The sequence below is a fragment of the Schistocerca serialis genome, chromosome 10 (genome assembly GCF_023864345.2).
Source record: "Schistocerca serialis cubense isolate TAMUIC-IGC-003099 chromosome 10, iqSchSeri2.2, whole genome shotgun sequence".
NCBI lineage: Eukaryota > Metazoa > Arthropoda > Insecta > Orthoptera > Acrididae > Schistocerca > Schistocerca serialis.
The window spans coordinates 88,069,368-88,097,050 of NC_064647.1; the positions used below are offsets into that span (position 1 = coordinate 88,069,368).

Consider the following 27,683-nt stretch of genomic DNA (forward strand, 5'->3'; position numbering starts at 1 on the left):
GGGACTCATCTGTGAAAAGAGCATTGGCCTACTCTTCGACCGTCCACGATCCATGTTGAGGGTTCCACTAGTTGTTCCCTTCGGTGAAGACGCGTCAGAGGTTCACATACAGCAGGACCCCGACAGTAAAGACAACTCTGCCGAGGCCACCGTAGAGACCCTGGCAAGCGGCTTCTCCGAGCCGTTCTGCGCATTCTGTGACCGTGTACACAGCGACTGTGGATGCGCGACGATATGAAAACCACCGTCCCGTTTGATGGGTGCCCTGACGTCATCGTTGGCGTGGTTGCCCGTTGACCAGAATGCCACCTTCCGCGCAGGACTCGGTCGTACGGAGATCTGGTTGACAGTTTGTACGATTATATCGTGAATTAGACACAGGAAGGGCAAACTATGGTTTGCTCCTTTAATTTTGCACACCAGTGTACATCGTTCCTCAGCTTAGTACTTAATGGGCAACTCTGCTGCTATGTATATATTCAGCATTTCTAGGTGTTCATCACTCACATTCACTTCTCCGTTACTGAAGATTCCATGCACCATAATTATGTAGGTTACCTTTTACGCTGTGTTGCATTGTCCACATCCATAGCCTTGTACACTCCTGGAAATTGAAATAAGAGCACCGTGAATTCATTGTCCCAGGAAGGGGAAACTTTATTGACACATTCCTGGGGTCAGATACATCACATGATCACACTGACAGAACCACAGGCACATAGACACAGGCAACAGAGCATGCACAATGTCGGCACTAGTACAGTGTATATCCACCTTTCGCAGCAATGCAGGCTGCTATTCTCCCATGGAGACGATCGTAGAGATGCTGGATGTAGTCCTGTGGAACGGCTTGCCATGCCATTTCCACCTGGCGCCTCAGTTGGACCAGCGTTCGTGCTGGACGTGCAGACCGCGTGAGACGACGCTTCATCCAGTCCCAAACATGCTCAATGGGGGACAGATCCGGAGATCTTGCTGGCCAGGGTAGTTGACTTACACCTTCTAGAGCACGTTGGGTGGCACGGGATACATGCGGACGTGCATTGTCCTGTTGGAACAGCAAGTTCCCTTGCCGGTCTAGGAATGGTAGAACGATGGGTTCGATGACGGTTTGGATGTACCGTGCACTATTCAGTGTCCCCTCGACGATCACCAGTGATGTACGGCCAGTGTAGGAGATCGCTCCCCACACCATGATGCTGGGTGTTGGCCCTGTGTACCTCGGTCGTATGCAGTCCTGATTGTGGCGCTCACCTGCACGGCGCCAAACACGCATACGACCATCATTGGCACCAAGGCAGAAGCGACTCTCATCGCTGAAGACGACACGTCTCCATTCGTCCCTCCATTCACGCCTGTCGCGACACCACTGGAGGCGGGCTGCACGATGTTGGGGCGTGAGCGGAAGACGGCCTAACGGTGTGCGGGACCGTAGCCCAGCTTCATGGAGACGGTTGCGAATGGTCCTCGCCGATACCCCAGGAGCAACAGTGTCCCTAATTTGCTGGGAAGTGGCGGTGCGGTCCCCTACGGCACTGCGTAGGATCCTACGGTCTTGGCGTGCATCCGTGCGTCGCTGCGGTCCGGTCCCAGGTCGACGGGCACGTGCACCTTCCGCCGACCACTGGCGACAACATCGATGTACTGTGGAGACCTCACGCCCCACGTGTTGAGCAATTCGGCGGTACGTCCACCCGGCCTCCCGCATGCCCACTATACGCCCTCGCTCAAAGTCCGTCAACTGCACATACGGTTCACGTCCACGCTGTCGCGGCATGCTACCAGTGTTAAAGACTGCGATGGAGCTCCGTATGCCACGGCAAACTGGCTGACACTGACGGCGGCGGTGCACAAATGCTGCGCAGCTAGCGCCATTCGACGGCCAACACCGCGGTTGCTGGTGTGTCCGCTGTGCCGTGCGTGTGATCATTGCTTGTACAGCCCTCTCGCAGTGTCCGGAGCAAGTATGGTGAGTCTGACACACCGGTGTTAATGTTTTTTTTTTCCATTTCCAGGAGTGTATTTTCAAACTCTGTATATTGATTTATGATCCACTATTATGTTTAATTTGCGGTGTATCGGTTTGTCCTCCTTCTTATGTTATACTATGGTCTTATTATTTTTACTTCTTGGCAATGCCATTACAAATGTTTATTATTTTGTTGCTCGAGAATTTTCTTAAACACTTTTATTATTTTTACTTCTTGACACTTTCAATACACATTGCATGCTTTCCTTTTAGTATTTGTTCTGTATCAGCTTTACCTCAGTTAACATCAGTCATAAAGTAATGTGGTGTTAGCGCAGTTTGTAACGGATGGCACTTGGGAGAAAACGTGAGGATGCGGCCGTGTTTTGAGCTACGATTTCTTCGGTTGCCCCTCGCGTCCTCGATGCTCGTTCTGGCGGCTGCCACTCTGTCACGTATTTGCGGTCTGAGCCACGTGATAGCTGTTAGCACGGCTGTGTGTTGACGGGTGTTGCTGGGAGTCCTTAACGTGGGCGAGACCGGCACTTGTACGGTAAGGTACTTCTGAGGTGCAGAAAATGGCGTTCAACGACATTCATGCCTTGATCTTACTTTCTTAGGCCGTGCCACATGTCCTGTCGTTTACAGTCAGTTCATACGTTACATTAGGCTGACAATGAGTGTCTATTTGCTGTTATGTTCATGGTTTTTCCACTTAGGTCCCGTTCAGCTAATGCAGTACTGCTTCTATCAAAGAACATTTTCATGCTTCATCCGCACGGGATCTCGCACGTTACTTGATAAATTTTGATGAATTTTTTACGTGACTTGTACGATTTTCTCGTACGCAATCAAGGCATTACATAATATTCTCATTTTTATAGACCCTTTTGCTGTTAATGAATTCTAAATAACATACCTTTCAGTTTGACTTTTTTGTGGCGCTTGAAGATGAAAGGATTTGTCGAAAACAGTTGGAATTGGTCTATTCATCATGAAATACTATTGTGACTTGTCCGATTAGTGGGGTCCAGTCTTGCAAGGGATCCCAGAGAGTACCTCATTCCCCATCCCAAATGGAGACTATGTTTGACAAATGGCGATGGTGTTTACAGAAGATGATGGTGCGGCCGTGGTTGCGGAGCAAGTTGCTGCTCCGTCTCACTTCACAGGGCCGTGCCATCTTCAAGTACTATGCGCAGCTGCGGGAGCGGGTAGAGGAGGTCATCGCCATGAGGTCGGCGGCCAAAGAGGAGGGACCAGCCAAGACGCGGCGGCGTCTGCTCGAGACTCTGGTGAAGCCCGGTGGGCAGACCGCCCTCCCAGTCTCCGAGGTCCGGGACGAGGTGAGTCGTAGGCGGCTGGGCTGGTGCCGCGCTGCTCTTCTAATTACTCTCTAATCACACCTCACAATGCTTATCCTCCTCCTTCTTCATTTCAACCTCTCTCTTGTCCTCTTCCTTCCCCTATAATTCTGCTTTATTCTCCCATTTCTCTTCTTCTATTTTGTGAACGTCTACTTCTTCCTCCTCTTCTTCTCCGTCCTGATTGTTTTTCTCTGCGTTTCTTCCCCACTTCTTTATTCTTATTATTACAGGGTTATTCTAAATTATGGATCCATTTTCAAAAATTTGTATGCATATAAGTACAAATCCGAAATGAACAACCTTTATATCAATCGAAAGAGGAAGTTCCAAAGTTCTTGGCGGGCTGATGGTGATGGATCCAGAAGCGGCTGGTAGAGCTCGCGCGGCAATAGCGCCGTCATTCCATTTCACTGTCAGTTGTGAGTGATACGGCGACTGTGGAGCACAAGGTTTTCTGCGTTCTTCAGTTCGCGAAAAGTGTGTTGCAAATTGCAGTACAGAAGGTATTTCGCACCAAGTTCGGTATTCAACCACCAACTAGCAAAATTGGTTTAAGAAATTTACACAGACTGGGATATATGTAAAGGAAAAAGCACAGCCGACCGCGTGTGTCAGAGAATGATGTCCGACGGATTCAAGGAAGTTTTGTGTGCAGTCCCAATAAGTCTATCAACAGAACCACTTGAGAACTTGAAATACCCCAATCAGCTTTTGGCGAAGCAAGCTGGGACCTTTTTACTTCCTCTCGTGTTTTGCCATCTACCTCCATAAAATCATTTTTTACTAATTACCATTAATATACGCGAGTAAAATCGGCATTTTCATAAAACAGAAAGGTTGACTCTCTTAAATAATATAACACCAGATCTAATTTTGTGCTTACTTTTATGTATGTAATTGATTTTCTAATTTATTTTGACCATTACTAGTTAGTATCTTTTGTTATATGATGAAAACAGTAATTATTTCCTAACTTAGATGCTATTGTTGATGCATAAACAAATATAAATATTGTAGTAGAAAAAACTGTTAAAAAGATGGAATTTTTCTACATACTCAGTTAACTGAGTGAAGTATGTTTCATTTGTAATTTCTGTAACTTAAACATCGAACAATGTATAGTTCAGTACCTATTATTGTGATGATATATAAAGGCCAGAACTTTTCCGCTCGAGACAGTCAGTCCACGACAGATTTCCAGACCAGTGACCCGTGCTGGTTAGGTCAACAACAATGCATCAACTTAACTGTGATATAAATGTAAGATAAATAGGCTGTATGTTGAAACAATGACATTGTCTCTTCAATACGTACCATATTATTCTGCAAGAATTGTGAACTGTGTGATTAAGTTTTTACTGCTCATAGATATTCAACAGTAAATATTGTAGCAGTATGCTGACGTATGCCTGCAAACTATTAATGAACCTTATCAAAATTTGCCAGTAGTTAACTGGCCATATAACTGCGTGTTTTGGGGGGGAGGGTTGCGAATAGTGAAAGTAAAGAACTGTGAAACGCAGTTTTTCACCTGTCGGCTACGTCTTTTAATGTAGTCAGTGTTGAACTTCCACCTCGCCCCCCCCCCCCCCCCCCCCCCATTTTTCAGCCAGCATAGCAACGCAGTATGTCGACACCGAGGACAATCAACGAGGAAATAAAGCAGGTGAACGTCACAAATTGTATGGAAAGTTCTGATACTGCGTTTTCTGTACAAGCCCTACCGTTTACAATTTGTGCAGGCTCTCAACCACAATAATATAGAGAAGCGTCTCGCATTTTGTGGTTACGTGCTAGCAAAGTTCGAGAATGACGCATTTCTACAATGTGTAATTTTTAGCGATGAAGCGACGTTCCACCTTGGTGGAAAAGCCAACAGACACAATGTTTGCATATGGGGTTTTGAAAAATCCACATTTACCATTGCAACACCAAAGAGACTTAACGAAGACCAATGTGTTCTGTGGCGTATCCCGTACAAACGTTTATGGACCATGTTTCCTTGTGGAAAGAACTACATCGGGAATCACACACCTGGACATGTAGAAACAATGGCTGTTCTCCAAGCTATGGAAGATTCCCAGGACTTCATTTTCCAGCAGGATGGAGCTGCGCCCCATTGGCACTGTGGTGTATGAGGCGTTTTGGATGACTTCCTTCCTCAGCGCTGGATCGGTCACAGGGGACCTGAAGACTTCTGGCTTAGTTTAGTTTAGTTATCTCAAGCTCCGTAGATCATTTTTACGATTATTTTATCGATATGATGTAGAACAAGTCAGATTACAAGATATATACACACACCTAGTTCTGAAACAGAAACTCAGTCCATGGAATAGAAGGAGTTGTCCAAAAGAAATGATCTTAAGTTACATTTAAAACTTGATCTGCTACCAGCCAGACACTTTATGTTGTTGGGCAAATGATCAAAGATTTTTGTTGCTGAATAACGTACTCCTTTTTGAGCAACTGACAGCTTCAATAACGGATAGGAAAGGTCATTCTTCCCTCTAGTGGCGTACGTATGAACATCATTGTTCTTCGCGAATTGAGATGGATTATTTATAACGAATTTCACTAGCGAATATAGGTACTCTGGTGGTGCAGTTAAAATACCTAACTCCTTGAATAGGTGCCTACATGACGTCCTTGGGTGAACACCACTAATTATTCTCACTGCTCTATTTTTTGCAATCAATACTTTATGTCTAAGTGGTGAGTTACCCCAGTAAACTATTCCATAAGACATCATTGAGTGGAAACATGCGAAGTACGTTAGGAGGCTGATCTGTTTATTACCAAGGCTAGCGATTATATGAAAAGCCGGCCGGTGTGGCCGAGCAGTTCTAGGCCTTTCAGTCTGGAGCCGTGCGACCGCTGCGGTCTCAGGTTCGAATCCTGCCTCGGACATGGATGTGTGTGATATCCTTAGGTTAGTTAGGTTTAAGTAGTACTAAGTTCTAGGGGACTGATGACCTCAGATGTGCTCAGAGTCATTTGATTATATGAAAAGCTAAAGAAGCTGAACTTAATAGTTTGAGAAGCTCAGTAATATGCTTCTTCCAGTTAAAGTTGTCATCAATGTGAACACCCAAAAATTTGGAGAAATCCACCCTGTTAACTACACCGACACACCACGTATTCAGGTAACTCGTTCACCCGGATGGGCAATCGGCCCACCTCCTTCGGTGTCGATGCACAAGTATGTCCGACCTCTCACGAGAACCTTAGAGTAGCGAACATAGAAGATATGGACAGGTTTTGCGGGTATGTGGCACTCGGTGGGAGTATGGGTCGGCAGTGAGGCGTGCCGAGATTTCCAGGCAGATTTGTTGAGTGCTGCGTCCCTAATGACACAGTGGTTACCACACCCACTTAGTGAACAGTCCACGTAATGTCCCGATGCTGCTGATACTGGTAACCCCTTCCCTTTCCTTTTCATTCTCCTCCTTCCACCTTCTATTTACACAGAAGGCCAACTTATAACAGTTGTGAAAGGCAACTAAAGAGCTAACGTTTATCTCGCTCGGCTGCGAACTGATGGGGGGCTAGGGACCATACAATTGACACAGGGCGTTTCGCAGTTAATATTTCTAACTTGTAGAGGTTATAGAGGGGACTTAGTAGATCACGTTATACATAGGAACCCATGTCCGGAAATGTTTCGTCTCTATATTACAAGGAGAAAAAGAGCTACCCAGTCGCGCGCTAGATGTTTCTTACAAGGGAACCTCCCCATCGCATCCCCCTCAGATCTAGTTATAAGTTGGCACAGTGGATAGACCTTGAAAAACTGAACACAGATCAATCGAGAAAACAGGAAGAAGTTATGTGGAACTATGAAAAAATAAGCAAAATATACAAACTGAGTAGTTCATGTGCAAGATATGCAACATCAAGGATAGTATGCTATTAGGAGCGCCATGGTCCCGTGGTTACGTAAGTAGCTGCGGAGGAGAGGTCCCTCGTTCAAATCTCACAGCGAATGAAGATTTTACTTTCTTTATTTTCGCAAATTTATGATCTGTCCGTTCGTTCATTGACGTCTCTGTTCACTGTAATAAGTTTAGTGTGTGTGTTTTGCGACCGCACCGCAAAACCGTGCGATTAGTAGACGAAAGGACATGCCTCTTCAATGGGAACCGAAAACATTTGATCGCAAGGTCATAGGTCAACCGATTCCTCCACAGGAAAACACGTCTGATATATTGTATACGACACTGGTGACGGCATGTGCGTCACATGACAGGAATATCTTATCGACCCACCTAACTTGTACACTTGGCGAATGGGTAAAAAGATTCTTCTACCTTGCCCGATTTAGGCTTTCTTGTGGATGTGATTATCATTCCCAAAAAAGTGATGAAAACATAAGAGTTTGTCACATAAACTGAAAATAAAAAATTAAACTTTTCGCTCGAGGGAAGACTTGAACCAAAGAACTCTCGTTCCACTGCTGCTCACGCTAACCACAGGACCATGACGCTCCTGTTTTTACATTACCCTTGATGTTGTGTATGTTACACATGGACTACTCAGTTTGTATATTTTGCTTATTTTTTCATAGCTCCACACATCTTCTTCCTGTTGTCTCGATTGATCTGTGTTCTGTTATTCAAGGCCTATCCACTGAGGGGGGTACGATGGGGAGGTTCCCTTGTTAGGCAGTTCGCCTGTTATGTTAGACTACCCACATTCACAAATGGTACGATGATGCGATGTCACATAATGTCCTCTATTTCCATGTGCCTTGTGTTCATGTTCCTGGTAATCCGTCAGTTCACATCCCAGTGACTGCAGTAGCACTGTAGTGACAGGATGCCTGAGTACACGTTTGCAGAGTACAACGATCTGTGCCCGCCCGGTTAGCCACGAGCGTAAAGCGCTGCTTTCCAAGCAGGAATGCGTGCCTGTCCCTGGCACGAATCTGCCCGGTGTATTAGTGTTGAGGTGCGGTGTGCCGGCTAGCCTGTGGATGGTTTTTGAGGCGGTTTCCCATCTGCCTTGGCGAATGCGGGCTTTTTCCCCTTATTCCATCTCAGTGACATTATGTCGGTGATTGTTGCGTACACAGTCTCCACGTACGCATACACCATAATTACTCTATTATTTGGGGTTAGACTCCTGCATGAGACGTTCCTGGGGCTGGGGGGTCCACTGGGGGCCGAACCGCACAATAACCCCGGGTTCGGTGGGGCGGGTGGACTACTGTAGCCTCTTGTGGGGTTGTGAACCACTGAGGGCTACGGCGGGACGAAGTCTCTCTGTCGTTTCTAGGTCCCTGGTTCACCGATATGTCGTTAATTTATGGTGAAACTTGTAGTACTGGAAGAGAATCTCAACGTCTGTGCCATGCCTACTTTCCAAATCGTGTGATTCCATCACATCGCATGTTTGCCAGAGTAGAACAACGGCTGCGTTAAAGTGGGGAATTCACAAGCAATAGAGCACACTGGGTCGTTCCAAGATGGCACCACAATGTCGTACTGGAAGAGGAGGTGCTTCGTGAAGCTGAAGAGAACCCATCGACGAGGACTCGAGCCACTGCACGTGGCTTGGATGTCTCTCACTCATCGGTCTGGAGTATTCTGCACTAAAAGTAACACCACCCATACAGCCTCAGAAGGCACACGCTATGCTCGCGGCGGATTTTGTGCCTTTTGTCAATTTCTGTACTTGGTTTCTACACCACTGCGCGGATTTTCCTCAGTTTCCAACGCGAATCTTGTTCACCGATGAAGCGTATTTAAACATGGAAACTGTTTTGAGCGCTCAAAACAACCACATGCTGGCTGAAGACAACTCCAAAGCCATTTGCACACGAAGATTTCCGCATACCTTCGGCACCAGTGTTCGGGCAGCTGCTCGTATCCGCGATGGTCGTGTGGCTGGGCCGTTCATCCTTGCTCCCAACCTAACTGTGTCAGTTACTCGATATGCCTGCAACAAGTGATAGAGGAGTTTTTGAAAGATGCGCCGCTGGACATTCGGCAGTAATTGTGGTTCCAGCCCGATGACGTGACAATTCATTTTGTAGTCCGCGTCTGAAATCACGAGAACGCAGTCTACGGGGACAGATGGATCAGTCGAGGTGGATCAAGTGCTCGACAACAGCGGTCCTCAGATTTAACCCCTTCGGAGTTTTTCTTGTGGAGCCGCAGGGAGAGTCTTGTCTAGGAGACCCCTGTCCAGTTGATGGAAGATCTGGTTCCACAGATCGCGGCTGCGGATGAAGTGATGAACCTTACACCACGCATGTTGGACTGAGTTAATGCCAACTTACTGCGCAAATACACTGTGAAATGCCCGCTAAAGCCGCTGGGCAGAACAGGTGATTAGGATTGTGGAAAGGGCCAAATCAGTTGTCGGTCAGTTTCACTTTTAAAATTGTAATTTATTGTAATTTAATAACACGTTTAAACCAAAACGGCACATAGCCGAACCTTTAAAACTACGAGTTTCAAAACCCAATTCTTTCACGGCTGAAGGCCTCCAAACAATAAATCTTAAAAAGCAACAAAGTAAATGTCAAGTGACTTAAGACATGCAGTTAAAATTGCAAATAAAATAATTAAAACATATATATCACAGCTAGGCGGAAAGCCTGAAGGGAAAAGTGGATAGAACAAACATATACGAGGTGCAATACAAACGGGTGAAGGCCACAGTTAAATTTCAAAATTTAGAAATATATTACCATAATCTTTTAAGGCAGAAGGCAGCAATGTTTTCGCTTAAGGGGAAATTCTGAGAATAAGGCTTTAAGCGGCTGAAGGCCAACAGTTGATCTTCCAAAAATTCAAAAAATACCTTAGACTTTAAGTTTTCAATGGCTGAACGCACACTAAATGGAAAAGCAACGAAACGACAATAACTAAATTGAAGAATAAGGTTTTAAGTGGCTGAAGGCCCACAATTGATTTACATAAATTGATTTACATAGAACTGAATATTTTTTTTTCTTTTATAGCATTGGCTTTAATACATTATCCATTTAACACCCATGAAAAGGACAGTGTGGACAACGTCACTCAGACGCCTCCAGGGGGGGGGGGGGGGGGGAGGTGGGCCTGCCCTGGAGACATTAACGTTTGCTTATGTGAGACAGGTAGTTGGCCCAACTACACTTGATCCGTCGGTAACCCAACCAAGAGACAGTTACGGACCGACCGACCAAACGACTTGCTAGCCACGAATCGGTACGTAAAAAATAATGGCTACAAGGTAGAAAATTCCGCTGGTACACATGAATTTTAAATAAGGTAATATAGTTAACTTCACCAAAAAGGAACACTGCCTGAATTTACGTCAGTGGCCAGGGCAGGTAAGCAGAACACTAATGGCCACAATGCAGAAAATTTCGCTAGTGCATTCGAATTGTAGTGAACCAATATAGTTAATTCCACCGCAAGGCGGTTCGATTTCACCACTACAAACACTCGGCGTTGCTCACAGGAAAAACTCCCCAACAGCGAGCCACCGAAACGAACGAGACAACATGAACGGACGAGGCTTGTGTACTTAACAGACCACTCAACTTTGACGTCCTGGGTCGGTGGGCCACGAAGCTCGTAGCGATCGGACAGCTCCACACACGCTCCGACACTCCGCAGGGACCGCCAGCGGACCCAGCCGACTGCAGCACACGGAGATATCCTCCCTGGTCCTCACCAACCGATCGACTGCCCGCACACCCCCTGACCGAAAACTATATGAACAAGACGAAAGATGGTACACGGTGCAAATATCGATACACATCGCTGTTGCCACACGTAGAAGGAGGAAGAACCACAGCATAAGCGCAACAATGACGGGAAACCAAACACAGATACACAGCCAAGTTCAAGGAAACGCATAGTTCGGAGTGAGCACGACTCACACTGTGTGCATCGAACTTGGTGGTTGTCATGTCGAACAGCTGTTATAACATCACAGTAAATTGGAGTGAAATCTGTACATATTATTGTCCATGTGACATAGAAACGAACCGTTTCTGGACATTGGTTCCAATGGAAAACTTGATTTACTAAGGCCCTCTACAACGTCTGGAAGTGAGCAACGTAAATTGTGAAACTCCCTGTATATGGATGCATAAAATTTTCAAATCCGAATCTCATCAAAACGGTTGAGAGTTGCGTCTTCCTGTTTGCATATAGTAACGTCTTAGTTGTGCGCTACACATCCTGTCAGTATGAATCAAATCGGTAAGGGAAAGTTCGTACAGTTCCCTCGTGAACTTAATGCCCTCATTCGATTGACAGTTCACATCACCAGTGTCTGAAGTTCTCAGTTCGTAAGACTCTGTGGAGAGGTTTGGAATTTAAGCCAGGATGTCAGTGCAGAGACTGGTGATCAGCGGTTTACGCCACCACACTATCCCCTTTGCTGTGAGGACAATGGGAAGGCAGGCGACAGCAAGTGGCGGACCCATGCGGCTACTTCGACTCGATCACAAGCCCAGTTAGGGCCATTGTTGTGAAAACTTCCTGGCAGATTAAAACTGTGTGCCGGACCCAGACTCGAACTCGGGACCTTTGCCTTTCGCGGGCAAGTGCTCTACCGACTGAGCTACCCAAACACGACTCACGACCCGTCCTCACAGCTTTACTTCCGCCACTGTCTCGTCTCCTACCGTCCTGAGGACGCGTCGTGAGTCGTGCTTTGGTAGCTCAGTTGGTAGAGCACTTGCCCACGAAAGGCAAAGGTCCCGAGTTCGAGTCTCCGTCCGGCATACAGTTTTCATGTGCCAGGAAGTTCCATATCGGCACACACTCCGCTGCAGAGTGAAAATATCATTCAGGGCTACTGTTGTCGCCAGAGTTGGCAGTTCTGCGCGCTACATGTCGCACCATTATGTCCCCAACTCACTTGCAACATTAATCTTGTATTCAAATGCACTATACTACAAACGCCAAATAAGCAAAATTTTTTGATTCCTTGTACAATAGTTTTAACAATTTGCCTGTCCTCATTCGTGAGTAGCTTTGGGATGGTGTTGGAGTCTGTATTTTCAATGTCCATGAGGATTAATTGTGGTCATTGTGCGCAGTGAACCGTGCCTCGAAGCTAAAGTAACTGTGACACTTTTGCAGCTGGTGACTATGGCACTGACCGCCACCGACACGACGGCTGTGTGCATCAGCTACGTGCTGGCGGTGCTCGCGCTCCACCCAGAGTGGCAGGACGCGGCCCACCGGGAGCTGAAGGACGTCTTCGGCGAGGGCGACGACTACCTGCGTGCTGCCAGCATCGCAGAGCTGGCCAGCCTCAGGGTTTTGGAGAGCATCATCAAGGTGAGCCGCTACTCACTAATCGGTGCGTTAGGTCACAAGTCGTGCATCTAGAGGAGCCCACTAAGTTTCATGTGTGGACCACCGTTCTGGGACTTCAGACTGGATTTTTTGTTGGTGGTCGAAGTAGCGCAGGAGAGTACCATCAAGGTGGGCAGTCACCCACTAATTTCCATTTCTCACACGTGTAGTCAACAATCACGCTATGAGAGTATACGCATGAGTTTGTACATGTGTACCTTTATTTTGAGACCAGGTTTGATTCACTGTTGATTGTGGTAGTAGTGGTGAGGAGGACTACCGAGGTAAACAATTAGCCAGTAATTGCTATGTCTCACAAATACAGTCAGACCTTGCCCCATCACAAGATGTCCCCAGGAGTCCATATGTGGACTACTGTTTTTGAGACTTCAGACTGAATTTGTTGTTGCTAGTGATAGCTGTGCTGGAGAGCGACATCTAGAAGCTTTACAATCAAGTATTTCAGTTGGGGTAACCATTTAACCCACCACTGCACGGTTTTTCTTTAGGAAACCAATTTTACTGAAAAAATGTATCTGAGGGATGGGTCAGACAGACAAAATACTATGTAATAGCTTGAATACTAAACTTTTGATATATTCAGTTCTTCAGATTTGCTGACAATTGCAGAGACAGGGAAATAAAACCTTTTCTACCATTACGCATAATTTTACACACCTTAAAAACCTAACTAGGTGTAATCTAAGAGGCAGAGATGGTTCACTCTTTCAGCTGCTGTCAGGTGTGTTTAACTACACTGGACCTTTGTCAAAGATTATCGATTTTGAACTGTTTCTGCCAACATTATGCCACCCAACGGAGTGTAACTCGATGGTGCGGGACTGTATGTTGCCATATGACCACATTACGGAGATACAAGTGGTATCCTTAATATTACACGTAATTTTACGGTTTGTTGCAAAATGTCAACAGCATGCAATACAGGATTAGGAATTACTCCTTAAAGTAGTTTTACCAAGGCACTGATCCATAACTCTAGTGTCCCGCGGCCGGCAGGAAAGAACTAACAGTGAAGTTTGAACACGCTTTATTTAACTAAAACTCCTTGTTGGCGTGCACTAATTTCCAAACTCAAGAACAACAGGAAAGACAATAATTCTCGTGGTAGCGAAAGCTGGATAAAAGTTACAAGACAATGAAAAGAAATGACAACAACCAAAATACTACGCTACATTGTTCCAAAGTGGCGTTTCCCATCAAGATACAAATTTCTACAAAAGACTTTGACGACTGTCTACTGGGCTAGAGCTTGTGTAGGTATTGGCCAGAGCTATCCTAGCTGTAGGTACACACTGACGGTCTGACTCTTCTGGCATGCTTATAACACCGATTCTGCGGAGTGCTACACTTCATCACATTAGTTCCAATTATTGGATCTTTGTCAAACGGCTTTTCACTAAGTAGTGCCGTGTTTATGAGGAAAGTCTGTTTATGTTTACATTCACTGGCGATGTTTTGATATGAGCTCTTGAAGGGAGGCCGGCAGCCCACCTTGTTTGTGTGCTGTGCAGGCCCTCTAAGTGATAAGAGGCCGCTACGACAATAACTAGAACAGAAATAGTATGCAAAGTGGTCTACGACAAATTTCACGCTTATGTCACCTCTAGTTCCCCATACAGACATAGGTCCCGTCGTCTTCTAGCAGGTCAGCAACTGGAAGCAGTTAATTCCATAAATTATCTGGGAGTACGCATTAGGAGTGATTTAGAATGGAATGATCATATAAAGTTGATCGTCGGTAAAGCGGATGCCAGACTGAGATTCATTGGAAGAATCCTAAGGAAATGCAATCCGAAAACAAAGGAAGTAGGTTACAGTACACTTGTTCGCCCACTGCTTGAATACTGCTCAGCAGTGTGGGATCCGTACCAGATAGGGTTGATAGAAGAGATAGAGAAGATCCAACGGAGATCAGCGCGCTTCGTTACACGATCATTTAGAGATCGCGAAAGCGTTACGGAGATGATAGATAAACTCCAGTGGAAGACTTTGCAGGAGAGACGCTCAATAGCTCGGTACGGGCTTTTGTTGAAGTTTCGAGAACATACTTTCACCGAGGAGTCAAGCAGTATATTGCTCCATCCTACGTATATCTCGCGAAGAGACCATGAGGATAAAATCAGAGAGATTAGAGCCCACACAGAGGCATAGCGACAATCCTTCTTTCCACGAACAATACGAGACTGGAATAGAAGAGAGAACCGATAGAGGTACTCAAAGTACTCTCCGCCACACACCGTCAGGTGGCTTGCGGAGTATGGATGTAGATGTAACACGGCATATGCCTGCAGTTGTGAGGAAAGTCAGCTGCTAAGTTCCACATGTTGACCACTATTCTGGGACCTCATATTCGGCTGTGGTGCTGTCAGAGGACACCAGCAAGCTGAGCTGCTAGACACGAGCTACGATATTCCAAACTCAAGGCGCAAGGTCTGCAAAGAGAATGCTACGCCCACTTCCCCTGGCCCTTAAGTTTCCATATTGCTTTTGGACTTCATTCTATACTTTTTTTATATTGTTGGTTGTGGTAGTTTTCGGAAGGACACCTGAGATGAAGAGTACCCACTGGCTTCCGCGTTTTGGGACTGCTGTCACAAAACATACAATGAGAGCATGCATCGAAGGTTGTGAATATTTTTTAAATTTATATTGGATTTATTGTTGGTTATGGTGATGCTATTGGAGAGCTCCACCAAGTTGAACTATTACCCTTTAGCTGCCATGTGTTGCAACTGAATTAACAAACCATGCACCCTAGAAGAATCTGCAATACCTAAATACCTAATAAGCCCAAAAATTATGACCATGTGTGTTGGTCTACCTTTAGAATGTATGAATTACGGTCCTGTAGCTGATGTGTGCATAGGTGGTGCCATTAGAGAGATCCATCAGGTACAGATCGGTCTCGATTATTCCAGATCCACAGCAGTCGCAGTTGACAACGTCGGTGAGTCACCATGGGAACACATAGGCGTCGTCTTCCGCTGAGCCACGTGTTCTACAATGCACGCTGAACGGTCTGCACCGGAAAACGTGCGCTTGCGCGAGCGTTGTACTATGTCGTGCCGGCCGCGGTGGTCTCGCGGTTCTAGGCGCGCAGTCCGGAACCGTGCGACTGCTACGGTCGCAGGTTCGAATCCTGCCTCGGGCATGGATGTGTGTGATGTCATTAAGTTAGTTAGGTTTAAGTAGTTCTAAGTTCTAGGGGACTAATGACCACAGCAGTTGAGTCCCATAGTGCTCAGAGCCATTTGAACCATTTTTTTACTCTGTCGTCACGCCTGCTTTACACAGTTACCTTTACGTTCTGTTTTTAGGCATTGACATCCAACAACTTGTCTCCTACCAACGGTTTCACTATCCTTCAACCACTTTTCGTGGTTGCTGACTTCAGAAGCGTTTATTAGCCCGACTGGTATTTAGGCATGCAGCCCATTATCAGGGGAATCTGGTATAGAGGATAAACAAACAACGTACGCAGAGCTACGCCGATAACTTAATTAAGGAAATGGTTCAAATGGCTCTAAGCACTATGGGACTAGACGTATGGGGTCATCAGTCCCCTAAGCTAGACCTGCGTAAACCTAACTAACCTAAGGACATCATACACAGCCATGCCCGAAACAGGATTCGAACCGGCGACCGTAGCAGCAGCGCGTTTAACGTAATTACACTTTGTGTACACTAAAGTAGAGACATAAGATTCTGTGTATTGTGTATTGAACCAGTGACCTAGAAACTTCGTACCTCCGTAGCGCTCAGTGGTTCACAACCCCACAACAGGCCACAGCAGTCCACTCACACCACCACCGCCCCATACCGAACCCAGGGTTATTGTGCGGTTCTGCCCCCAGGAACGTCTTATACCAAACGAGTGTTTGCGTGGTAGAGTAATTACGGTGTGCAAGTACGTGGAGACCGTGTTTGTGCAGCAGTCGCCGACATAGTGTAACTGAGGCGGAATAAGGGAAACCAGCCCGCATTCGCCGAATCAGATTGGAAACCGCCTTGGGGGGGGGGGGGGGGGGGGGGGGGTTAGGACGTCAAACGGGCCGACTTGGAGAAGGAGAGGCACCACAGGACATTTTATTTTCTACTGTCTATGCTTTTACAAATAAATCCATAAAACTTAGCATGACCAGTAAGGATTCAGGATTCACACTCGTAGCAGCGAAAGTTCAAAACATAAAAAAAAATTTTATATGTGAAATTTTATCATTTTTTCACTTACTATTTGCTTCATTTGTTGCAATAGGTACACATTTCTTCATAAGTAAGAGAGACTGTTCGACGAATTTTACACATACTTACATGTGTCTGAAACTCTAGAATCTATTTAATTTATGAAAAAATGAATGAGCTGTTACGTTTTAAACTTAATGTTTAGAAAAAAATCAGACTTTGTGGTTGATTATCTCAATTTTTACCACAGTTTCTAATAGATTTGGAAAATTCTAGAGTTTCATACATCTGTAAGTGTGGTTTGTATGCTGTGCAAAATTCATCAAAGAATCTCTCTTACTTATGAAGAAAAGTGTACCTACAACAACAAATGCAGCCAATACCAAGCGAAAAAATGATGAAATTTCACCTGTAAAAAAAATTGTTTTCTTATGATTTTGAACTTCCTCTGCTATCAGTGTGAATCCTGAATCCTTCCTGGTCATGCTGACAAAGTCTTATGAATTTATTTGTAAAAGTATAGACAGTAGAATATCAATTGTCGTGTGGTGCCTCTCCTGCTCCAAGTCGGCCCGTTTGACGTCCTACCCCGCTTAGAAACCGTCCACAGGCTGGCCGGCACACCGGACCTCGACACCTACCGGACAGGCGGATGCGCGCCGGGGTCCGGCACACATTGCTGCTCGGCAAGCAGTGCGTTAGACCGCGCAGCTAGCCGGGAGGGCGACCTAAGATTACTTACACATTGTGCATGTGAACATCAAACGAGGTATGAGTAAAGTATAAACTTTTTATACTGATTAAAAATGATGCCGCTCTAGAAAACAAAGAATGTCGCAGATATTTATCATCTAACAACGAGGATAAGTCGAAAATTAAAGGGGCTTTTGAGAAATGGAATATTTATTCTAATGATAGAAAACTGAAGTATACATTACTTTGCTTTATAACCTCCCTGCACTTCAACGCACATTATACAAGTTTTTTTTTAATTCGTGGAAAAAAATAAAAGGATTTTGGTTGCACCTGTAACCAGCTTTGCACCACGTCGATGACTTCTGCATCTTCTTCCACTGAGCGCTTTCTTCGCCGGCCGGAGTGGCCGAGCAGTTCTAGGCGCTACAGTCTGGAGCCGCGCGGCCGCTACGGTAGCAGGTTCGAATGCAGCCTCGGGCATAGCTGTTTGTGATGTCCTGAGGTTAATTAGGTTTAAGTAGTTCTAAGTTCTAGGGTACTGATGACCTCAGATGTTAAGTCCCATAGTGCTCAGAGCCATTTGAACCATTTTTTATAAACAGGTGTCACCGTACTGCGCTTGCATTCGACGAATAATTTCCGCAGGTTTAACGCCCTCCCCAAACATAAAGCAAATAAAAATGGCGGAAATAATGTTTATTTTGATCTCCATTCCAATTTTCTGTACAGGTTGCGGAATTCTCGTAACCGAGGTGATGAAAAACTTCTTTTGATGTGTGTACTACATTTGCCCATATACTGCACGAGGGTATAATACCCTGCTGTGCAAAACTTAACGATGGCAGTGGCTTCCGCAGGATGTGTCTCTGCCAGCTAACAGTGTTATGGAACTTGGGCCATACATGCAAAGAAGTGCTACAGTATAATGCAGGAGGCAACTGGAAGAAATACGCAATGAGGCGAATGGAAGTGGCACCTTTATTCAAAGACGGTATAGTCCGTTCGTGGTAAGATGCAAACAAACACAAGCGCGATGACTGATCAGCAGCCGTAGCTATCGTACACTGGTGTTGTTCCGGTCTCGGAAGTAGGTTCAGCTGTAAGTGAAACACTAAGACATTCTGATGTATTAGCAGCCATCAACGTTTTCCTTAATCATACTTTAGCTATGTGATTTTTATTTAAACAATCGCGAACAGTCACAGTCTCTGTAAGAGCAACTTGTGCTCTGATTGTGTGGCAGTTCATACATACCGCGAAAATGGATGACACAGCTTCCTGCTTCGTACTGAACCACGCGATCAGAAGGCTCGAAAGAAGTTGTAGCTAATGTTTTTCACAACATTACAGAGAAAAATGAACTTTAACTTTTGTTGAGAAACATAATGTTCTAAACATAAGAACAACAATTTTAATTATTATATTGCAGTAATCGGTAGCGTCACTGTTTGAAAATAGAGCGGGTGGGCGGTTATGATCAACGATTTTTTTTGTTCCGTTTGAATAGCTAACTAATTTAAATATGAAATTTATCAATATTTGGTAATTAACATTTACTTAACCATCATGTTTTAAAGAAAGACGCATGTCATGCTCTTTCTAATTACATATCACACGCAGACTTCTGGTTTTTATTGCAAATACACATTTTTAGTTATCAATGCATTGTAAAAGATTGTTACGGATTTTGAAGTTAAGAAAACATTACACAATTAAATTTTTTGTTTGAAAATGAAAAATCAAATACTATGTGTCCACTGTTTCATAGGATAGATATGGTCTCACACGAGCCAGAGTGAAAACCGTCGCTGAATAATGGAAAACAGTAATCTTCACGGCGTCGAGCACACGGTACAAATGCTGCATTTTTACAGTTCTCACCGTACTGCTGGTGTCTGAACCAAACATAACTGATCTGGAGCCAAGTTAAGGTAGTTGCCCCGAGAAGTAACAATACATTTAAGCTTCCAAACTTACTGGAAATAATGCACGAAACTTTGTGACACGTCACTGCCGAACGATGGGGGAATGCAGGACAGGAGTAAATGTGGACTTTATGGAGGCTTGAGATTCTGTTGTTGATCGCCTCGTTATCAGCGTAGCAGTACTGAAATGCACGGCTTTCCTCTGAGTCCGATATGGAAGAAGTTCAGAGATTACCAGGCGACGTTCAGTGGCTTCAATATTTAATTACGGGGTGAAATCCCAGCACTGCGCCTTTATTCTGCTAGCACAGATACTTCACATCATTGCAGGTTAGTTGGATCAAGAAGCTGGCCAGTGCTTTCCAAGTTGAATGCGTCGGTAAAGCTGTTCTCCTCTATTATCGCTGAGTCATTGTACGTGTAACGCACAGCATAAAATTCATCCTCGTTATCGTACTTTACTGTACTCGAGACAGATTGGCTTCGGCTCCACGTGAAACGAAGTCCAATGAGGTTTCAGCATTTCGTGTTATGACATCTAAATGGAAAACATTGACAAAACCCATAGAAACCATTGCTGTAGAAGCTGACAAGATTGTGAAATGCATCTGTTCACATATGCAGTGACCGAGAAGGAAGCTTATCAACATCAGGAATGCAGACGTCTTTCAACGAACGCAGTAAGGAAAACCATTTTTCGATAGGTCATAGAATGTTCACTCGATCAACAAGTGCCTCTCAGGATGTGACAGATGCTTCCAAGAGTTATTTCAATGGCCCAGGAGGTTTAGTTCCATGTGCTAAACCAATGCTTAAGTATTAAGACCTAATTTCTGTTATTAATTATCAAGCCATTCCATTAAGTTCCAGGGTATTTGTGTTCTGTCATTACTACAAAAACCCGTTTCTTTTTCACCAGACACGTTTCGCTTTATTGAGCTAAAGCATCATCAGTAATATGTAATTAAGTTATTTGCATTTTGATTTTCATTCAGATCGAAAAACAGTTTGTTAACAGTATGTTGGTTTGTACTTACGGTGATTTTCGCTTGATTTCTCGCTAAACATCGGGAAATGCCGTCTGCTAGCACATGGTTGATCTTGTTCTTCTGTAGACAGTGATGGTTGTACTCTAGTTTTTAATTGTTTCTCAGCACTATGCATTTCTTTTGTTTTTCACACCACACTTTTTCGCACACCAATTTTTTCTGTTTGTTTTTACACTTCTAAGTATATGTAGTGGTTTGCGTTTCGTAGTGTTGCCAACACAACCTTGTCGCTAGTTTGTCTTTGGCCTACAATCTTCTCTTTCTTTTTTATTATTGTATGTGAGTATTTCTGTTTAATTATGTCGCTGTGTATTTATATACTTCGTAACAGCACAGTTAAATAGAATTACTTACATACAATAATTAAAAATGCATTAAGCATGATATTTCAGTTTATTAATTCTTTATTACTAACTCAAAGCGGTATCCAGTTTGCAGGCAGTACCTACATATACCACTGATGATACCTACAATACTTTATAACTGTACGACGCGTAGTTTAGGAGGGAACTAAGTTTCCAAAGAAATATAAATAGGTGTCAATATCGTTACGGAATTAGAAAATGTCTGTTGGAAGGTAATTCTCATATGACTCTACCGAATAACTTCAAGCGTTATGTTAGAGAACAGAATAACATATGTAGCTTCAGAATACAGTTAATGGCATATCTCCTGGAACAACAATAATGACAGCCACTCTCCCTGTACGCACTCGTTATTCCTGTACATCCTTGTTTCCAAACACATCTTCCTCATTTCTCTGTACACTTATCTGATACAGTCTTCTCAAATTTTCTATCCTCAGAACTCACTGTATCAGAAAACATCTGTATAAATTCTTTTTGTATGTTCCACTATCATTATTGGTACTATTGTCATTATTATTATTATTATTATTATTATTATTGCCAGTCGCAGCAGCAGCAGTAGTAGAAGTATCGCAGTTCATAGTCAGTGTTACTTACTGACATTGACTCACACAGTCATTTATTTCTTAGGTAATTATGATATAAAAAAGGTACTGTATGTGAGCACCCCGGTCTGACGTAAGACAGGGCCTGTTGGCTCTAATCAGATCAGGTTAAATAAGTAAACTACTAAAGAAAGTATGTGGTCTATACTTACCAACCGAATTAAAAATAATGGTATCGTCATTTTCACTAATGTATGGGTGAATAACCCGAAACTAATGAAACCAACATAATTACTGTTTTGTGTATTCAAGCATAAAGGTTTTACCTGCTTAACATCATATATTTAACAAGTCAGCCAATTTGTAAAGGAACAGACGTCTGATGCTGTTTTATACATGGGTCTTCGATTCCTTAAAGAACCTGGAGTAGGGGGTTTTTGGTACCTGAGGAAAGCAGAAGCCTGTATACTCAATCTGTATGTCATTGCCTGGGATGATACTACAGGAGACGCTGCGGCTGTTTCCGGTGGTTCCGCTGATCCCCCGGATGGTCACGGAGGACATCTGCTTATCCAGAGGGCGGGTACTAGTACCGAAGGGCGCGATGCTGGCCATGGTGCCCTTCCTCACGCACCGCCTGCCGCAGTTCTTCCCAGACCCGCTGAAGTTCGACCCTTCGCGCTTCCTCGAGGGTCGAGGCGGCGAGGACCACCCCTGCAGCTACCTGCCGTTCGGATTGGGCGCACGCAACTGTGTGGGCTCCCAGTACGCGCGCCTCGAGATCAAAGTCTTCCTGGCGACCGTCCTGAGACGCTTCCGGTTCCTGCCGCACAGCCACTGGGAGGACCTCGAACACACCGCGCTCACCATCACCCTACACACCGTCAAGCCGATCGAGGTCTACTGTGTGCCTCTGTAAGAGTCTGGCCTGTAGTGCTACCACCCGGCACACCCTCGGACTCAATGTGTTCCTGGCGGACGCCCAAAGATCCTTCTGCTCTCTGGTCACTGCCACTGGGAGGAATTGAAACGCTACACACTTTCCATCATCCTTCACACCTTACAATCAGGGAGTCCTGTTCGCTCCTGCTAGGATCCAGCACATAGGATCGCTCTCATGACACAGCTCATTGTTCCCTATTGAGTGTTAACAGGAGATGCACAGTTACTGAGAGGACCTGGGGCACAACACACTCCCTTTCAGCCTGCACACTGTCCAGCTGATCACTGTTTCCTGTGTGTGTCTGCAGGTGTCCACTGTGTAGGAGCACAATGTGCTCCTGGGCCTCAGTATGTTCACGATGAGCAGTGAGAGCCACTTCTGTCTCCTGCTAAACAGCCACGTGTAGGACTTTGACACCTGTATGCTCCTGCTGGGCCCATCACATCAGATTGCTCTTGTGACATTGTCTTCCTAGCCAATTCTCACAGGAGATTCAGCTTCCTGTTACACATCCACTGGGAAGGTCTGAAAGACAACGCATTCTCCTTAATACTGTACACAGTCCATCTCAGCAGATTTTACTGAATGGCACTGACCACATAAAAATATACTTTACACTGCTGGAACTCATTCTCTTTGACGCCATCGTCCTGAGGCACTTCAGTTTCCTATTGCACAGCTATTGGGAAGACCTAATTCCTCTCTCTCTCCACCCATCCATATAGTGTCATCATGGCCTCCTGCTTGCCCATAGTAGAGCCCAGCCTGTATCACCACCTAACACACTGCTGAACTTCCTGGTACATATCCAGAAAGTCATGTGCTTCCTACTAAACACAACTTTCACAGCCTCTGATCAGGGACAACCTGAAGGCTAGGCCATGGAGGATAACGCGTTCTCCTTGAGAATGTGTGCCATCCACCCAGCCTTCACTACATCTGATCAGGTACTCCTGTGTGTTTCTGCAGAGGTTCGCTCTCATGACATTCCTAATATCACATCTTCTGCATTCTACCAACCATATAGCACTGCACTCCACATTGCTGGAGTTCTTCTTTCCTGTTTATCATCCTGAAGCACTTCAGTTTCCTGCCTCAGCCTATATACTGTCTAGGTGATTAGGGTCGCCAGTGTGTCTCTGCAGAGGCCCAGTAAATTGAAGAACAGGTCTGCCTGGTGTGAGGCACTGTCAGTTCCCGCTACACAGCAGCTTACAGGAAGTGGAGGACAATGTACTCTTCTTCAGACTATATACACTAGTCAGCTACAGCTTTATGGACACCTGCCTGATAGCCGGTATGTCTACCGTTGGTGTGGATAACAACGGCAACGCATTGTGGCATGGAAGCAATGAGGCCTTGGTAGGTCGCTGGAAGTAGTTGACACCACATCTGCACACACCAGTCACCTAATTCCCACAAATTCTGTGCTCTGACACCACGATCAGTGACCCGAGATCTGTTTGGGTGATTTGTTGAGCCCACACATCAATTGGAACTCACAACTGTGTTCCTCGAACCACTCCTTCACGCTCTTGGCCTTCTGACATGGTGCATTATCTTGTTTAAAAGTGCCACTGCCGTTGGAAAACATGATCATCATGAAGACGTGTACACGTAATGCAACCAGTGTATGATACTCCTTGGCAGTCATGGTGCCTTGCACGAGCTCCTTTGAACCCATGGATGCCCATGTGAATGTTCCCCAGAGCGAAATGGAGTCGCCGCCAGCCTGTCTCTCTCCCACAGTACAGGTGTCGAGGAGTTGTCCCCCTGGAAGACGACCGATTCGCACCCTCCCATCGGCATGATGAAGAGGGTTTCACGATATATCAGACCATGTAATGTTCCGCCACTGCTGAAACGTCAAGTACCAATAGTTGCCAATGTTGTGGGGTTAACATCGGCACATGCATGGGTCGTTGGCTGCTGAGGCCCATCGTTAGGAATGTTCGGTGCACTGTGTGTTCAGAGACACTTGTACTCTGCCCAGTATTGAAGCCAGATCTTAGTTCCACCTGTCCTATTTCTCCAGTCTGCCCAGCCTACAATATCTGACATACGTGATGAGGGGTGGTCGCCTATCCCCATGAAGTTTGGAGGTGTTTCACCTTGTTTTCGCCAAGTGTTAAAACACTCACTGCAGCAATCCTCGAACACCAAACAAGTCGTGCAGTTTCCGAAACGCTCGTGCCGAGCCTCCAGGCCATCACAATCTGCCCTCAATCAAACAGATACATTGCTCGCCTTCCCCATTCTATACACAGACAGCACACTCACTGATGCTACATGCACCATACGTGTGTCTGCCTAACAGTCATTCCTCGCCAGGAGGCGTTGGTATCGCCTCGACGGTTTTATATCGACAGTAAGTCTGTAATCATTATGTTCTGCCTGATCAGTCTTTAATACATTCAATCAGGGTCTCTTGTGTGCCTAAGCAGGGTCTCATCGCGTAAAATCAAACTCCAAATTTCTAAAACCCTCAGTCTCCATAATCAGTGCCCTGAGTAGGTTTTGTTTTCTACTACATGCTCACTGGAAGGACCTGCAGCAAAATACGTTCTTCATCACCCTATATATCATCTATCTGATGAACGTCTCTTTTGTGCCTTCGAAAAGCCTAATATAATCATTGTCCATACTGCTGTGGTTTAAATTTTTCCTGGCCAAAATTTTGAAGTGTTTCCCCTTTCTACTACAGGTCTTATGGCAGGGCCTGGCACACATTGCATTCTCCACAACATCCAGTTCATTAGTCTAGAGATGCTAAATGCTTCTGCAGTGGCCCACAATAAGAAACACTGATGCTGGTCAGAGCCTTCCTGGCCAGTGGCCAAAGGTACATCCACTTCCTGCTGTGCAGCTGCTGGAATTGGCCTGGCAGTCAATGTACTCTCTATCAGACAGTACACCATCCAGCTGATTAGGGCCTCCTGTATGTATGTGCCTATGCACGGACCGAGTGTACACCATGCACGCAGGTGGAGTCTTTTGCATACCTCTATAGGAGCCAACTGCGTACCACAACACTCCACACTACTGGAACTCAAGGTCTTCATGGACGCCATCCTGAACCTCTCCCACTTCCTGCCACACTGGGGCTGTGATGATCTGCACCACGACGCCCGCTCAGTACCATACACACTGGACAATCAGGGCTTCCTTCATGCCTCTGGAGGATTCCAGCACGGATGGAGCTGAGGGTCTTCCTGCTCAATATCAGGAGGTGCTTCTACTTTCTGCTGCAGAGCAGCTAGAATGATGTAGGGGACAGTGCACCGCCTGCCAGCCTCCACACTGTCCACCTGACACGCTTTCCCACACATCTCTGCAGGTGCCCCCAGCAGGCAGCTCATATGGCTGCTGTCCACACTGATGGGCAACAAGCTGCAGCTTATCTGATGAGTGGTTTCTGATGAGCACTTCAAACGGAGATTTCTCTATTAAGATGCACATCCTGATCCGTATATGCAATAATCTGTTGATTCACCAATTTTATTGTGTAAAATATCGCTTCTGTTGTTAACACATGTATTCTGACCAAGTATAGAACTGTTTCTGTTTTTGATGTGTCTGGGTATTTTCTAGGTTGTAATTAATAAGCTAATGTGGAAGTATTATACTCTATATGAAATAATGCGATGGCCAACTCGGGATAGATTTTATCTATGTAATATGTTGTCAGTATTGATTATATTTTGTTGCTGAAACAATACAATATGTCAGTAAGAGGACGCGAGAATATATACAGAGTGCCATGAGGATGTTATCATATGACTGTTTGCAGTATTTGGCTAAATGAAAGCGATGTGAAGGCTGCGGTATAGTAATTTCTATGCTGCATTATAATGCAAATGGAGGTTATTGCTGTGGTATACACAAGTATTATTAAAACACTGTGCTCGTGGATTTGAGCTGTTTGGAAGATGGAGTTTTAATAAGAGAGAATTCTTGATAAGAACTCTGCGAATTGTATTAATTAAATGCTGAAGTGTATCAAACAGTAATTTTGTTCCTCAGAGATTTTTAGCAATCGACTTTTGTGTGTGCATTAAAATGAAGTTTAGGCAGATAGTATCTGACCGATTGTATGGGCCATTCGCGCATTTTACACTTTGTGTGTGTGTGAACTAAAATAAATGTACACTTTGTGATAAAATAAACTTGGATAAATTGTGTGCTGTTGACACTACTATCCATGTTTTGCCCTAAATAAACATCAAACTCCAATCCCGAAATTGTCGAACGGTGGACAGCCAGTGAAGAATTTCAACACATTAAATTTTATTTTTATACTTTCTGATATGAAATTTTGGAGTAAAGCCATTACCAAGATCGTCCGTTTGGTCTTGGCGTGCCGTCGATCGCAGAGTTTATTGCAGCATCAGTGAGGCCGCACAATCCTGAGAGTATGCCACAACAAGTTTAAATTTCATAGGGTGGCTATACATCCGCCATGTCTGAAGCAAATCGATTTCCCGCCGCGACTTTTTCCGTGCTTTGTCACACCTCTATGAAATTACCTGCAACTAACTGTGAATAGCTAACGTTAATTTTATTTTTTGTCGGAAAACAGAAAACATCAGCGAATTCAGTGTAAAACAGCAACTATAAGTAAAGTTTCAATCGAAAACCTGCAAGACGGCTGAATAGATCTTCATCTGCTCGCGACAACTTCCCGTTACTCACACACTGGAAGTAAATCAACGAAACTTCAGTACTTACCACATGAAGATTATGTAGTAATCTTCCAAACGCCGTAGGGTAGGCTAACAGAAACGGTGGCTCTGGCAAAAATGTTGTACATTTGTTTGTGTCTTAATTAGCAAACTAGCCCACTATCAGTGATATATCTTTGAAAAAATCAAGTATTATAAGCAATTAGCACAAGTAGCCCAATAATAGTAATGATGACTTAAAGCGCAAACAAATAACTTATTGCCGTTTCATTTTGCAATGTTTTATTTATATTTCATTTCTACAATGTTCACTGTGGCATTTCATTTCTACAGTGTTTTCAATGACATTCTACTTGGGTAATGTTTTCTCTAACCTTTAAATAAAATAAGCTAGCTATATAGTGGTCTTGCAGCTTTAAATTTCTACTCAAAAGATTTAGGAGCACATAAACGATTTACTCTGCAGATAGAATAGTGTTTGACGTGAACATTTTTATTACACATAAAGCGCTTTTTCCTGAAATTCAGTTTCCGTAAAAATACGGGCACTGATTATAAATAACGAACTTCTCTTTAATTTCAGAATAAAAATGGGGATCCAGAGCCAATTTCCTTATTTTACGAGAAT

At 44.7% G+C, this 27,683-nt stretch overlaps 1 protein-coding gene across 1 annotated transcript in view; it reads left to right on the top strand.

Annotated features, from left to right (window-relative positions):
• LOC126424561 (cytochrome P450 4C1-like) overlaps positions 1–25,792 on the top strand; it is a 69,676-nt gene extending 43,884 nt beyond the window's left edge. The window contains exons 4-7 of the mRNA XM_050087307.1: positions 3,085–3,315; positions 12,426–12,626; positions 21,936–22,345; positions 25,711–25,792. Coding sequence (XP_049943264.1) covers positions 3,085–3,315; positions 12,426–12,626; positions 21,936–22,345; positions 25,711–25,792 — 924 coding nt within the window. The remainder of the gene's footprint in view (positions 1–3,084; positions 3,316–12,425; positions 12,627–21,935; positions 22,346–25,710) is intronic.
• The last annotated feature ends 1,891 nt before the right edge of the window (positions 25,793–27,683 follow it).